Genomic DNA, 16,019 nt, shown 5'->3' on the forward strand with positions numbered 1-16,019 from the left:
CCGAGCGCTCCCGATGCGTCCCCTCCCGCCGCCCTCGCTGCCAGCCCAGCCTCCCCAGCAGCGCCGTCCGACGGGCCGCGCTCGCCGCGCCAGCTGTCCCCTGTCCCTGGAGGGGGCCGAGCCCGAGTAGGGGCGCCCCTGGGTACGGTCCCCCTGGGTCCGTGCCGGCCGCGGGCAGGGGCGGCGGCGCGGCGGGGCTGCATGCGGCTGCCATGGGGCGCGGGGCTCCGCTCGCACCGAGCCTGCTGCGGGCGGCGCTGCTGCTCGCCCTGTGCCCCGCCGCCGGCAGCACCTGGATGTGAGTAGCCGGGGTCCGGGGGGGAGGCTGCGCCGAGCCCGTCCCCCCGTGTCCGTCGGGGCCGGCGCTGACGGGCCGCTGCCTCCGCAGGTGGCTGGGCATCGCGGCCGCCGGCGGGCCCGAGAGGCCGGGCTGCGCCAGCCCTCCGCTGAGCCGCCGGCAGCAGGAGCTGTGCGAGCAGAAGCCGGAGCTGATGCCCGCGGTCCGGGAGGGAGCGCGCCTGGGGCTGCAGGAGTGCCGCAGCCAGTTCCGACACGAGCGCTGGGACTGCCGCTCGCCGCCCGCCGCCCAGCGCGGCACCGCCGGCCCCGGGCAGCAGCTCAGCGGCGGTGAGTGAGCGACCGAGGGACCGACCGCCGCCCCGCGGAGCGCCACGGGGAGCGCTGCCGCTCGGCGGGGCCGGCACCGGGACCGGGCTGCCCCCGGCAATGGGACGCGGGGACCGTCCGTGCGTCCGTCGGCACAGCCGGGCACAGCCGGGCACAAACGGGCACAAACGGGCACAGATGGGACAAACGGGCACAGCCGGGCACAGACGGGCACAGCCGGGGACAAACGGGCACAGATGGGCACAGCCGGACACAGATGGGACAAACGGGCACAGATGGGCACAGACGGGCACAGCCGGGCACAAACGGGCACAGCCAGGCACAGCCGGGCACAAACGGGCACAAACGGGCACAGACGGGCACAGCCGGGCACAGACGGGCACAGACGGGCACAGACGGGCACAAACGGGCAGGGAGGTGCCCGCTCCGTCCCGGAGGTACCGCGGGAACACGAAATGCAGCGAGCAGACCAAACCTGCGCTTGCCATCGCAGCGCTGCTGTTGCTGCTTGCAGTTTTAGCGCAGCACGTTCGTGGATGGCACTGCCCGTGGGTAGATCCACTTAGCTGTATTGAAATAGTGTTGTTCTCAGACTTATGTTGGGTTTATCCCCTTGTGTCATAGTTACTACATAAGCGGGCTTATGACATATCATTTAAGAAAGATCACTTGCAGGTAAAAATGTCTGCTCAGGACACTAAATACAATGTGAAATGCTTTAAAATATATAATATGTCCTCAGTTATGTGATATTGATCAGCACAGTGAAACCAAAGGTCCTTATTTTGCTGGAATTTTATACTGGAATTTCCGCTTAAACAAGGATGAGGATTTTTGTATCAAATGTTGCACCAAAATTTTCCTGCAAGTTGCAAGGATCCTACAACTTTTTTTTTTTTTTTTTTTTTTTTTTTTTTTAGCTCCCTGGTCACTGATTGTGTGATGGATGTGATTTTAAGTCTTGTAGTATTTCACTTTGTGTTCATGCAATCTTTGTACTGAAGCAGTGTAAAACCCCCAAGTTTTAACCATGAAAACATAAAGTGAGGAATAAAAAGTGATGCATATTCCAAAAAGGAAAGGCGAAAAAAAGGAAATGGGAGTTTTCCCCACTGTATGGAGCCATATGTGGGTTAGTCCTTCTGTTCAGCATGAAGGACTGTTCCTGAGGACCTATAAATGAGTGCCACTGCTCACCCACACAGCTTCACTAGTGTGCACTGTGGAAGCCTTTATGATGGTACCAGCAGCACAGACTAGTACTAATAGGAGAAACAAACAGGGATTTCCTTGCTCATGAGCAGAAACATTGGAGACTGGAAATAAATAATTTTCACAACAGTAAAAATTGGCCCATTTCAGTAAAATTGCAACTACATTTATTGACCACTCTCTGATATTCAATTTGCTTAGAGTGTGCCTTACACAGTAACGTGTTAAATGTGGCTGGGTGCCACATTATGCCAGAAGTTTCAGAGAATGGGGCAGGCCTAAGGAAACAGTCTAACAAGTAAAGGCCTTTCATGCTTCTGTCTTTCCCATGGCCAGCTTTTTCTAGGAAAAGCACATGGCCTAAAAATCTTTGTGCTGATTTCTGCCTCGTTTAAGACTTTTGGGACTCTTTGCAACCTTTGTGAATTAGAAGAACATCAATGTTTGCTAAATTTAGCATGAGGTAAGTTTTGGCCCTGTACCAAAGTAACCTGGGATCATGACAGCTTCTCTGAGATTTAGACTGACCTTTTCTTCTTCAAATCAATATAAATAGTGAAAAGCAGAGTGAAAAGTAAGAGGTTTGGAATGTGGTTCATTTGGAGTTTGATTCTTCATTTATTACTTGGCTTGAAAAATTCTGTGGCAAATAAAATTCCTAATCAGATTTAGAAAGAAGGTACCAAAAATTGCACGGTACCATGTGGCCTTGTTCACAGGGGTCTTAGGATGAGGGAAGAGGCAAGGATCTGACTCCATGTTTCAGAAGGCTTGATTTATTATTTTATTATATATATTATATTAAAACTATACTAAAAGAATAGAAGAAAGGATTTCATCAGAAGGCTGGCTAAGAATAGAAAAGAAAGAATGATGACAAAGGCTTTTGGCTTGGACTCTCTGTCCGAGCCAGCTGACTGTGATTGGCCATTAATTAGAAACAACCAACATGGGCCAATCAAAAATCCACCTGTTGCATTCCACAGCAGCAGATAATTATTGTTTACATTTTGTTCCTGAGCCCTCTCAGCTTCTCAGGAGGAAAAATCCCAAGGAAAGGATTTTTCATAAAAGATGTCTGTGACAGTACCAGTACTGAGAAACAGCATTATTGACAGCATGGCCATATGAAGAGGTCCTGAAGTCATTTTGGGGTATGAACATCCACTTTGAGCAAGTCCACTCTACAGACCAAGCTGTGATGATTTTAAACTTGTGACTGTTCCTAACTTTTAATAATCATCTGGCTTGTAAAGTCCCTTTCTGCAGCCCATGTGGGGTTTGGGGTCAGTTTGGGGTTTGGTGATCCCATTATGGGGTGTGGGGTCACTTTGGGGTCCCGGTGTGGGGTGTTTGGTGATCCCATTATGGGGTGTGGGGTCACTTTGGGGTTTGTGGATCTCTGTTTTGGGGTGTGGGTGCCAGGAGGTGGCCAGAGGCGGTTCTGGGGTGACGTGTCCCTGCCTCGCTGTGCAGGCACGAAGGAGACGGCGTTCGTGTCGGCGGTGACAGCGGCGGGGCTGGTGCACTCGGTGACACGCTCCTGCAGCGCGGGGAACGTGACCGAGTGCTCCTGCGATGTCACCCTGCGGCACGGCGGCTCCGCCAGCGAGGGCTGGCACTGGGGCGGCTGCTCAGACGACATCCACTACGGAATGTCCTTCAGCAGGACGTTCCTGGACGCGCCTCTGAGGAACGCGACGGGCAGGAGCGGGCTGGTGGCCATGGACCTGCACAACAACGAGGCCGGCAGGCAGGTGGGTGACACCCAGGCGTGGCAGCAGCCGCTCCATCACCGTCGTTGGCAAAGTGACACCAGCCAGGGGAGGTGGGGCCTTGGCTGCAGGTGCTCGTGGGGCGGTGGCAAGAACAGCAGTAACATCACCAAAGAAACACGTAGAAACTCAGAATCAGAGCTGGTCTTAACCAACTAACTTCTGTATGTTAAAATAAAATCCACAAAATAAGTAATAGATCTGTAGTACTTAAATAGTAAATTTCTCTTAATTAGATATTTGATATTCAGTTACAAACTTGAAGTACTGCTGTTATCATCATAATATGATATGATTGTTGTCACTGATTATTCTGTTATTATCATGACCTGCATTTATAATTCTCTCTAATTCTGAATGAGAAGGCCAGCTGGCCACAGGGCCTCATTACTCATCTTGCAGTCTGCAGTCCACACCTGAGAGTGCAAGCTTAACATTGTTCAGAGGAGAAATCAAGAGTTAATATTTTCTTTAAGAACATGGAATAGAAATGATACCTTCAAAGTAGCTCATTGGTTAGGACATGCGTCAAAGAAGTGAAAGGAGACTGATTTTGTATGGCTTTTTTCAGTCCAAAGAACTTCCTACCCAGGCTTGGAGAGGAAAATGGTGTGTTTGGGTGTGTGACGTTGGATTTTCCTTCCTGTCCAGCAGAGGATGTAAAATGGGGGCAGCAATAGCCTATGCAGGGGAATGTGAGCCTGTAATCTAGTGCTTTCATCTGGAATAACAGAGATTTGTATTAGTTTTACTTTAAAATTACTTTATCTTCTTTACCTTGGAGATTTCATCTTTAACAGCTCTCTCTGGGCCCATAATACTTTAAATCTCTTCTGCTCAGTGACACAGCTTTAACTAAAGGAAAAAAAGAAAGGGAAAACCTCTGGTTTTGACTACACATATTGATGGACCCCATTGTGACTCTTAAATTTCCTGTAGCTGGAAGCAGCATCAATGTATCAACGGTAATTGTTGTATTACAGTGTATTACTGTAATCAACTTTCCCATCTGCCATAGACAGGGAATAGCCATAGTAAGCCATCATAAGAGCCATGGTGGTATAATTGAAAATTACTTTATTTGAAGTAATTTTTACAGGTAATATGTGTTATTTCATTTAATGAAATATTTTGTTGGAAAAGCAGAAAATCTTTCAGGTTCCTTCCAACCAAAACCATTCCAGGTGACAGAGACCCTTTTTTTGTAACTGAAGTAGTTGAAGCAAACTTCAAACCTAAGTAAAAGATGAGATCTAAAAGCTATGAGTTTAATTAGATGTCAGTCAGCTAAATCACCTCCAAGGAAAGGTGATTGGTATCTTGTAGGAGGGGATGTGAATAAGAGGAACAGAACATAAAATTATTATTTCTTTAAGGAAAGAGTAAGGAGTTGTTTATCATATTTGTGGAGCGAGATAGTCAAGGAAGAAATATATATAGTCAGCTTCCATGCCTAAATATTTTGTAATTTAATGGCAAAATGTAGGATAAAGCAAATATTTTGGTCACTGTCCAGAATAAAAAGAATGTTTGTTGTTGGTACTTGGGATTTCTAGCAGCAATATTATCTGAAGTTTAGCATAACTCTTCATTTTTGTATTTTCAAATCTTAACTAGGAGTTGCTGGAAAATGTTGGCCTTCATGTTTTGGGGCTTACAAGAAGGATGTTTTGATATCTTATGACCTTTTGTAATAAATACTATCATGTTCCTAGTTTGGTGTCTTGCAAGAGCAGTATTCCAGGGACAGTACTTCTGTGTTTGTTTGGAGTCAGTAAGAGAACTGGTATGTGCAGAATTCTCTTATTTCTCTCTTATTTCAGTACAGAATGTTATTTTATACTTCCACATCTCATAGTTGTCATATCAACATATAAAATTTTAAAACTGTTTGTCTTTTGAGCTGTCCACTAATCCAATTCTCAGAAGGTTCAGATTGCATCCTTATTCTGCTACAAGATAAACATTCATCATCCTTTAGCATGGCCATTTTCAGTGTGCTTAGGTTTGCATATGTGGGCTGGGCTCTTCTGCTCCTTGAACAAAAGGATGTGGGGAGTCAGGCACTATGGGTCCACTATCATTGCATTAATATTATTTCACTGCTGGAAAAATTCTGCTCACCTTTCCACTTGTGGAAATTTATTTGATGTGGGACTTGTTTGGAGAGTTTGTTTTTACTGATGCTTGTAGATTGGTAAGAGACCCACCAAGTTTGGAACTGTTCTTAAGTGATGCACCTCTGGTAGGACATGTGCTCGTCTTCATGAATAATCATATTAGTTCTACCAGTGTCTGAACCTGGGACATTTGATTACAGGCATTGGTTCCTGTGACGAAACAAGGACTGGCAGTCCTTGTCTCACAGCTGAGAGCAGTGCCTGCAAACAGAAAGCTCAACTTGGATGTGTTAAGCATTAACTGGCATTAGAGGGTATGCAAACTGTGATTCCATTGACACACTTTGCTGCAAATCAGTCTCTGCTTTCTGCCCCATCTGTCTGTTCTAGCCATAGATTCCCACCCCGTGCTGTTAATTGCACTGGATCAGTGAAAGGAAGGCAGATAAAAAATGATCTTTCTCTCAGGTTTAATCTAAAAAAACAGCAGTGTTCATCCCTGTTCATCACTTAGCCCTCCACTCTTGTTGTGCCTGCTGTACCACCAAGGCTGAGTGGCAATCGGGGCAGGAGGAGCTGCTCAGATGGGTCTGTGGCTCACCACAATGCTGGTGGGCCCAGCTCAGTCACCACCCTGCTCATTTCTCACGAGCTATCAGTCAGTTCCATAACCCAGCAAAGAAAGCCTGTCCCAGCTTGCTCGGAATGACACATCCATCCACCAGGTTTCTGTGACAGTGCTCCTCTGAAGCTCTCCATGGAGTTTTGTTTCATATGGAGAATCCTCTCCCTATTTCATGAATAGCTGAACAGATTCATGATATGAACCTTAAATGTGGAACAGAACACTGGTTGTGTAGTCAGTCTGGAGGTTGTGGTCCCAGTAACTGTGCAGTCACTGTGCACTGCTGAGACACAGGTGTGTGCTGCAGCTGTGTCCCACCTCAAGGCCACGTTGTCTCCATAGGTACAATCTTGGGTTTGCTTGCACCGTCAGCAGATGCCTAATGCCTAAATTTTGCCAGAGGTTCAATTATGCGAGATTTTTCATTGAAGTTCAAATGACAGACTGAGATGCAGTAGCATGTTCTGTGATCAGGCAAAGCAAAATGTCACCTCCCTGTGCTGGCAACTAAAAGTATATTGGAGTCCAGGCTTAAAATTTGCCCATCCTAGCAGCTGGTAAGCAAGACACTGAATCACATTTTTGTTTCTTTCATTCATCTGTTCATTCATACACTGCTAATGTATGCCACAATTTTATATTCTGATATCAGTCCAAGAGTTAAACATCAGTTTCTGCTCCTTTTTCGAAACTCTGTCTCCCTCTACTTTTGTTTCATTCATCCTCAGAGAAAGACTCTGAGTGTCATCTGCTGGGCTATTTGCCTACATGGCCCTTAGAACCTAGCAGGCATGTCCAGAGCTTCCTCTGACAATTTCTGAGTCCTTCTGACCACAGTGAGTACCTTATTGTAGTGCAGTGAAAATGAGGATTACATCTGTAACATTTCAAATCTACTAGCACAATATGATTTAAAACTACTTTGAAATTCTAGTTACTTGACAAAAATAACTTATCATTCAAAATTGGAAAAATGCTATTAAATCCTTTCGATTTTTAAGTAGCATGTAAAATTTATCTTTTGATATTGTGTTTGATATTCACATTTTATTAGGTCATCTGTGTTCTGACAGACTTTTTGTCCTTGTATTTTAAATTCTCATCTGCCCCAATCACTTTTACATCTTAATGAATCATATTCTGACTACCCAGTGATTTCATTGATGACAGATTCTTGAGATATGAGCAAGATCAAGTGTGTCTATTAAAGAGAAACTAGTTTGTGTAGAAGAGATGGTAAGTATGTACCATCTAGCAATTGATTTGCCACTAAAAGAGTCTCTGTGTGCTCATGGGTGAGAGTTTGCTTGTTGCAATATTGTTATTTTTTCCAGTAGTGGAGAAAAATCTCCCACTGCAAAAGCAGCCCACAGCATGTGGAAGTATTTCCTATACAAGATTGCCTCTTTGCCAAGTTTAGTTTGTGAAGGCTGTTCTAGGTCAAGGGCACACGCCTGCTCTTCCTTGCTAATGCTTTTTGTGAATGTCTTGCATATTTGGCTTCCGTAGTAACCTCCACCTACAAATCGTTCCTGTTTATTCACCAAAGATGTGACTCCAAGCAAACACTTTGGTCATGTGTTTTTTTTAAATGTTTATAGTTTTATGCAAATGCCAGCTCAAGACTGAGTCAACGCCTTTGGGGCAGAATGTGCCAGGGGGCCTCAATGCCCAGTGAAACCGGTGGAGTAACCACGCTGGACTCATCCCAAACTTCAGTGACCACAGGCACCATGATGACAAGTCCCAGTTTAGCACATAGAATAGAAATAGCTCTTGATTTGTTGTATGCCTTGACTGGTTTTGGAATTTTGAGGATGGCATTTGTGCTGACTGAGCTACCAATTTGGAGTCTGGGGCTCGAGGTTTTTCTGGTCCTGCAGGGGGCCAGTGGGGCTTGGTAGGATTTCAGGTGTCACATCTCACTGCAGAATCAAGGCTTAGGAACTGGCACAAAGGAAACTACTTTTTCAGGGGCAACCAGGGGAGAATGTTAGATTTTTCTTCTGTTTTTTTTAAATTCAGTTTCAGAAAGACATAGACTGACAGGCTAGTCTATAGTATATGTGGAGGCTGAGGGATAAGCAAAGGCTCAGGATGAAATGTAATAAACATCATGTAGTTGGGGCGTTGATATATTTTTTTCCCCCCCATGTTTTGGTAAAACTGATTCTTTCAAAGAGGAATAATTTCAATATGCATTGGCCTTGATGCATGAGGAGTTTCAAGACGAACTTACTGTAAGTTAATTTAAATCCACACTTACTGGTAAATTTCCCAATTCCTTTGATTGTGGAAATTAAATATGGGGGGAAAGGTTAGTAAAATGGAAGATGGCAACATGGGCTTTCCACACTACTAACCAATGGCCCTTATGAGTCTACAGGATGGCTTCAGAAGATGTTAATGCAAATGTAAAACAAACCAAAAATTATGATATCTGTACTACATCTGTACATGTGTGATTTTTCAGTGCCTTTTTCAAACTAATGTTTGAAACACATTAGACATTCACAACACATTAGAGTGTTGTCACAAGATTAATTGTATGATTTTGTATGATGACTATTAGATGTTAGAGAAGAAAGTATTGTATTGATTGTCTCCTGAGTGTTTGAGTCAGTCTCAAGATAAAGGAAGTTACTACTTGTTAACAGATTCCAGTTACTTGAGGCTTGATATCCTACAAACTGAGCCAAAATTGTTCTGTGTTACAAAAAGCTTAACACAGGCTTCAGATTCCCATTGTTGGTCAGACAGTTACTGTTCAGCCCAGCCCTTGCTTCTGCACGGGCATGGAAAAGTAACTCATCTAAGTATTTAAGTATTTATTGTTGGCAAGAATTTAACTGTTGGCAATAACTGTGAAGCCTTGCTTAAACATTGACAGTTATAAAAGTAATATGAAGGCAACTACATAGTTGTGTTAAATGGAGCCATTATGAAAATGGAAACACTAGGAATTCATACTAGAACTAGTTATGTCTAAATTAAAAGAACAGGCCTTGAGACTATAAGTGAGAAGCACCTGAGATTTGCTACAGATTACCTGAGCCGAAGACACCTCTGCTAAGCCATGGTGGGTCTTTTGACAGACTTTCTGTGAAGCCTGGAGCTGTGGGCATCCTCCTGCTCTTCCAGCAGTTTGCCCAGAGGTGCCTTCTCCCGTGCTGCTTTGGGTGCTGAGCCACACTGGCTCTGCTGTGTGACTCCAGCCATTCCTGTGGCCTTAGGTACACACGGGGTTGTCAGTGTTCAGTGGTCTTCATGGTAGCTGTAAAGTACCCTTGGAAGGCAACATAACAGGACACTTACTTGCCCAGTCAGTGTCTTCCAAAATAGGAAGGGTGCCATGACCTGCCCTATCCTTGCTTTCCCCACTAGACCCTTTTGCCCATGAGAGCCTTTTGCATTCCAGCAGTGGGAGGAGCAACACAGGACATGTCATTCAGGGATTTAGGATCCTCCAGAATGAAAAGCCATCCAGAAATCACAGCTTTCACTGTTGTGATCAATATTGCTACATTATGGCCATTGCAAACTGTGAATGAAAAGCAAGTCTGAAGATTGTGCCTCTCGTAGTGGGGGTCCAGGGCTGGAAACCTGGTTCCTAACACGTGCTCTGACTTTCCTGTTGTGGAAATGGCAGTGGCAGCTGTAATATTAAATACTTTGAGACCTTTGTCAGGCCGCATTCCTGATGAATGAAAGAGCACATCCAAATGTTGTTCTCCCTTTGCTTTCAGGCTGTAGCAAAGCTGATGTCTGTGGATTGCCGTTGTCATGGTGTTTCTGGGTCCTGTGCTGTGAAAACTTGTTGGAAAACCATGTCATCCTTTGAAAAGATTGGCCGGTTTTTAAAGGAGAAGTATGAAAACAGCATACAAATATCAGACAGACTGAAAAAAAAGCTAAGCAGGAAAGAGAAAAGCCAGAGAAAAATCCCAATTGGGAAGGAGGACCTGCTGTATGTGAACAAATCGCCCAATTACTGCGTGGAAGACCAAAAACTGGGGATCCCTGGCACTCAGGGCAGGGAGTGCAACCGCACGTCGCAGGGCCCCGAGGGCTGCAACCTGCTGTGCTGCGGGCGCGGGTACAACACGCACGTCGTGCGGCACGTGGAGCGCTGCGAGTGCAAGTTCGTCTGGTGCTGCTACGTGCGCTGCAGGAGGTGCGAGACCATGACCGACGTGCACACCTGCAAGTGAGCTTGAGCTGAAGTGCAGGAAACACGGCCAGAGCGGCCAGCCTGCGTGCTGCATGCAGCCCCTGCCGCGGGGGCAGCAGCCACTGTCACCATGCGGGATTGCAGAGGGATCGGCCTCAGGGGAACAGGTACTGCCACACCAAGGGCAGTCCAAGCGAGCCTCGACTGAAAGGAAAGCTGAGTAAACATCAGGCTGCATGCAGGGACAGCTTAAACACCAAAAAGGACTCCTGATGACACATTTGAACGTGTTACTCCATGAGCAGAGACAGATGCTAAACTTTTCAAGTATTTAATAGACACAATGTCCTGAAGATCCGTGTGTGGTGGGTGGGCGCAGTGGAGAAATCTCAAGATCTCATTAGCCAGAGACTGAAGAGTCAAGAGAGTTTGTAAAACACACTAGACATAGTCCTTATGTCTGTGCTTTTAAAACTGGGACTAGACAGTTCATTTCTGCAGAGTTCAGAAAGACCCACAAAGATAGGGAAAGAGTTCAGCTGTTGAGCACCAAGCATTTGCTTTGCAGCCGTTCACAAAACTGCCTCCTGCAAAATGTGCAGTGTGAGACTGCAGAGAGCTCAGCAGGGTCTGCCTGGAAAAGGAGGGTCAAGCTGTGCCCAGAGGAGAGAGGCAGGAGCACAGATTGGTGAATGTGAGTGGGGTACCAAACAGCAACCTCAGGATTTTTAACAGGTTGTCCTTCAAACACACAAGGGACAGGCCTGAGAGGGGACAGAAATACAGTTTGATATTTGAAGGAAATAAAACCCTCTGCAGGCATTTCCTGAGTATCTGAGCACACATTTTGCGAATCAGCTGGTTGTCACCCCACTCTTGAATTCTATGCAATAATCTGCCACATTCAACCATCTCACTGGTGGTTCACCATCTTTATAGAAATTAACCACATGAGATTTAGCCCAAAGGAATCTGCCATAAAGCAAAGGATTTTTTAAAATAGATTTTCTTTATAGAATCAGCAGCTAGAATTTTTCATTAGGTTGCATCCTCAGTAAGTTCAATGCACAATATAATTTATGGATTGGCTCACACCACTAAAATATTTAAACTGTTAATGATAACACTTTCTCTGTCTCCATATGTTGGCTTAATTTTATTATACATCTGTGAAAGGTTGTTTATTTTTATGCAGTGATTTAATTCCTGGCTTAAAAAAGCATCACGTGAAAGGATTACTGTTGTTTAATTGTGCAAAGAACTATTTTTGATAAGACAAGAAAGCTTATATTTTGTAAATATTTAAATTATGCAAGTTATGTAAAAGGTCTCCACAACTAATGTGATAAGACTATAGCCCTTGAGATTTGTTGGTTTGATATTTGTTAATATTGTAGTAACCTTCAACTGAATTTTTTTTGCATGTGCTGGGGGAAATTAGTCAGAGAACTGCATAAATGTTAGGGTTTTTATCATCAGGGTGGTTATAACTATTGCAGTTCATACACACTGATGAGAAACACTACGATTTTCTAAAAGGTCAGTTAATTAGTATTCTGCATACTTTCTCTTTTATTATTCTCTTAAATGCATTTTACAAACACTGAAATCCCAGCTTCAGAGTAAGTACTCCCACTGAAATCCAGAGAAATTGCAATCCAGGGAAGGGTTTGCAATCCCTTAACTTCTTCCATACTAACAGCCAGCTTTTAGAAGCTTGGGACAGTTTGGCTGAGGCTTTCAAAGTTACTTTGAAGAATTCATTTCCTAGTCATCAGTCATTTTCCCAGGAAAGATGGTGACCAGATTCTGAACTGTCACTCTTTATTGGATGTGTAAGTCAGGAAGAAGGAAACAAAATCTTCTGTGTTGTGGTATTTCACAGTCTTATGTGGGTTATTTTAGGAACATCAGTTCAGGAACAATGAAGTCCATTATCTGCTATTTGGACCTTCACTCCACATTTGGCCAGTCCATCTCCATTGGCCTAACCAAATTATTATCTTGGGACCACAGAAAAATCTGCTGTCTGTGGGGAAGGGTGCTCAGCACGCCAGTAAGGCACTGCCACAAGAGGTTTCAACACCTTCTCTGTGAAAGCTTGGATAGGGAGGGCACATCACACTGGAAGACCCTGAAGAGAGAGTTGTGAGCCCAGCAGTGAAAATAAACCCACAGGCTCCTCAGGCTGTGCCACAGGACTGATTGGCAGCATGGATGGGAGATGACTAAACAGCACTAAGTCCTGACAGAACAAACCATACTCTCTGCTGAGACCATACTTGGGATAATACAATTTTTGACACCTAAAATAACCTTAAAATATTATTTAAACTCAGTAGTTTGTTCCTTTGGTTTTTGTTTTGTTTTCTTTTATTTATTTTCCTGTTCATTGATTGCAAGATCAGCAGGAGAAAGAAAATTAAGCAGCTGCTTTGGCTGCCTCCAGAGATCAGAAACTTCCCAGAGGTTGGAGTGATTTCCATGCATTTTACATAGCAGACAATGTAGTTGGACCATTACAGTGCTCTCTGCTGACCCCTACCTCTCTCCCTATATATTCTAATTCCCTGAAACAGAGTTTTCATATCTGCATACTTCAAATGACAATAAACACATGATGTTCATTTTATTAACTAAAATACTAAAAAACTTCAAACACAGGGTGTAGTTATATATGGGGTGGGTTAGGTCCTTTTGAGGCATCTATGAGAACTAAGACATAAATCAAGAAATCCACCAAGTTTTTCAATGGGGTACAAAGACCTGGAAACTTGAGACTGTACTGATAAAAAATGCTAAACATTCAATGCTGAAAAGGATAATTAGAGAAGATTGATGTAGTATTTTGTAGGCAAAAACATCTGCAAGCTATGTTCCACAGAAGGTAGCACTCTCTTCCACTGCCATCCCTCAAGCACAAAGAGGAGTCACGATTCCCCCTCAGTCTGGACTGCCTTTCTTCGTGTCTTTGCATGAGCCTGTAGCTATAGCATGCTATGGACAACACCCTCAGAAAGGAGCAGACCTCTCTGAGGCATCAGGTGATTACAGATTTAGAGATTACAGCAAATGAAATACAAGATTAAAGGAACTGGTTTGTGTGTTCTGGAGAGAACATAGGGCAAGGAAGAATGTAAAGTTACCGAAGTGGACAGTCATCCATTTTTAACTTGCTAAAAAGTAATTATTTTCAGCTAAGAAAATGGGTACAGCACATGAGCCAACCCACCTAGATGGACAGTTAAGCACAGGAAATGATGTCTGAGGAATCTGTTTCAACCTGAGTCTATGAAGGATGCCTCAGATCTTTGTAACCTTGAAAGGGATAACAACAGAGGCAGCAAGGAGGAACTAAAAGTGGCTTTAATGCTATCTGAAACGCAAAGAAGCATCTCAAGTAGAGCATGCTCTCTCTTGCCATCATTCACTTTCTCAGCCCCCAGGGAAGCAGGAGCAGGGTGTGGCTGAAGCTCAGGATTTTGTGCCCTGCTGGCCTGGTGCTCAGAGGCTGAGAGGCAAGGTCCCTTGCATCCCTTGTACAGCATCAGGAGCCACTGACACCTCATGATACCACTGAACACATCAAGAGCTGTTCTCACCCTTTCCTGCTTCAGCCTCTAAGTTCCCATCCAGCCTTACAGGTTCCTTCAAGTTTCTTAAACAGGCCCCTTGCATTCAGGCTAGGCTGCAGCTTTACAGCCTCAAAACTGAAGAGGATTTCATCAATAAAAAGTCCTTTGCGTAGCATCCACCTTAGCCATGATCCAAGTCAGTTAGGGAGGCACTGCAGCCCTTCCCATCCTTACAGAGCAGTCAGCACTTACAGTGGCAGTATTAATTCTTTCCCCTTTTGAAATAACCCACCTGGCCTCTTATTAATACACTTATTCTTGAAAAACACTCAGACTGCAGAAAACCCAAACAGTTCAGGAGACATTACATACACATGAAGCATTTAGCAGTTAATTCAATGTTTGAGGAAACTAAGTGCCACAGTAAGACATCTAGAAAGCAAAACATGCTGAGCAAAATAAAGCTTTTTCCAAAGTGGCAATCAGGAAACTAAGGCTGTAAAAAGGTCTGCTTTTCCCAGAGGAAAAAAAAAAGCTGGATCATGAAAGACACTGGGGAAGGTCCAGAGGGTACATCAAGGCAGAGACCTCCTTCAGTTTCTTTTTTAGGACTCCTATTAATCCATATGAAACACCACTAGTAAAGCAGTTGAGAGCTGTGATTTACATTGAAGTCATTTTCAGGTGCCTTGAATCCCCGCTGGGTATTCCTTGCTGTAGATTAAGTTGAAACCTTCTTGTGTCCTTCCTCCTCTCTTCTCACAGTTCTACTTTTCATGGCAGACATATCTCACAACCTTTCTCTTCCCTTCCCTTACTGCTCTGCTCTCAACAAGCCTGCAAGATGCTAGAAATGTTACCATCATCTGTGTTTCCATATAGGAAAATATGGCTCCTAGATCTTTGTCACACAGAGGTATTCATGCACCTGTACCTTCATCTTTGCAACTGATTTCCTATCTCCAGCTGGAGAGAGGCCAGAATAGTCATCTTGTGCTTGGCAACTCAAATGAGATGCAGATGGATTACCAGAAAGTCCTACTGATTTCAGAGCGTTCATCTCAGCAGCAGGATACTGTAACTTGCTCACTCAAGGCAGAGAAGGCAGGACCCGATCTTGCAGCAAGTCACTGGAGCATGATGATGGAGAAAAGCCAGGACATCCCATTTGTGTGGCCACTCCAGCACAGCTTCTAAATATCAGGCAAGAGTCTCATTAAATACGATACCATACAGCTTTGAGGACATGGCTTAGAGAGTAAAAGGAAGATTTCCATCAAAATGTTAAGACTCAAATTAGTTAAAATGCAACAAAAACAATTCTACCATTTCATTGTTTTAAAACACATTGTTTAAAAAGTTTGTTGCAGGTACAACTTTAAGGGGTTAAGAGAATCACGGTATCTTTACTTTTACTCAACTTAGACTAATAAAGGCACACATTCTCCATTCAATTTTGCAGAGGAAATTTTAACTTTTTAATTTGAAGAAAGATGAAATATTCACTGGCGTTCAAAGCCATAATAATGAAGACAAATGTAGTCCAGGGAAACTACTAATGCAGCCAAATAGGGTTTCTTCCTCTTAAAACCTTGCTGAGTAACTTCAAAATTATTTTGGTATTATTCTGGATAGCAGCATAGCAATACTGGCATACACACCAGCAGAACTGAATTTTTGTGAAAATTCCAGGAATTACACAATTACTTTTTCACTACAGCCTTAAGTAATGAAATAGAATTTCAAGCTGATTAGAAAAGGGGATTTTACTTCAATGAAAGAATACATATGATTTTAACACATCCTTCTACCGGAAAATCTGGAAGATTTAACAAAAGCAGTTGCAATGTCTCAGGTGCATTTATAGATATTTCACATTAATATTAAGGGAAATCCACATTATCTAAAAAGCTA

General features: G+C 44.0%; 1 protein-coding gene across 1 annotated transcript; it reads left to right on the forward strand.

Moving 5' to 3' along the window:
• The first annotated feature begins 212 nt into the window (after positions 1-212).
• WNT16 (Wnt family member 16) lies at positions 213-10,570 on the forward strand. The gene is made up of 4 exons (XM_058023169.1): positions 213-298; positions 389-627; positions 3,316-3,596; positions 10,106-10,570. Exons 1-4 carry the CDS (start codon positions 213-215, stop codon positions 10,568-10,570), a joined length of 1,071 nt encoding a protein of 356 aa, XP_057879152.1.
• The last annotated feature ends 5,449 nt before the right edge of the window (positions 10,571-16,019 follow it).

The sequence above is a fragment of the Melospiza georgiana genome, chromosome 4, assembly GCF_028018845.1.
Source record: "Melospiza georgiana isolate bMelGeo1 chromosome 4, bMelGeo1.pri, whole genome shotgun sequence".
NCBI classification, from domain to species: domain Eukaryota; kingdom Metazoa; phylum Chordata; class Aves; order Passeriformes; family Passerellidae; genus Melospiza; species Melospiza georgiana.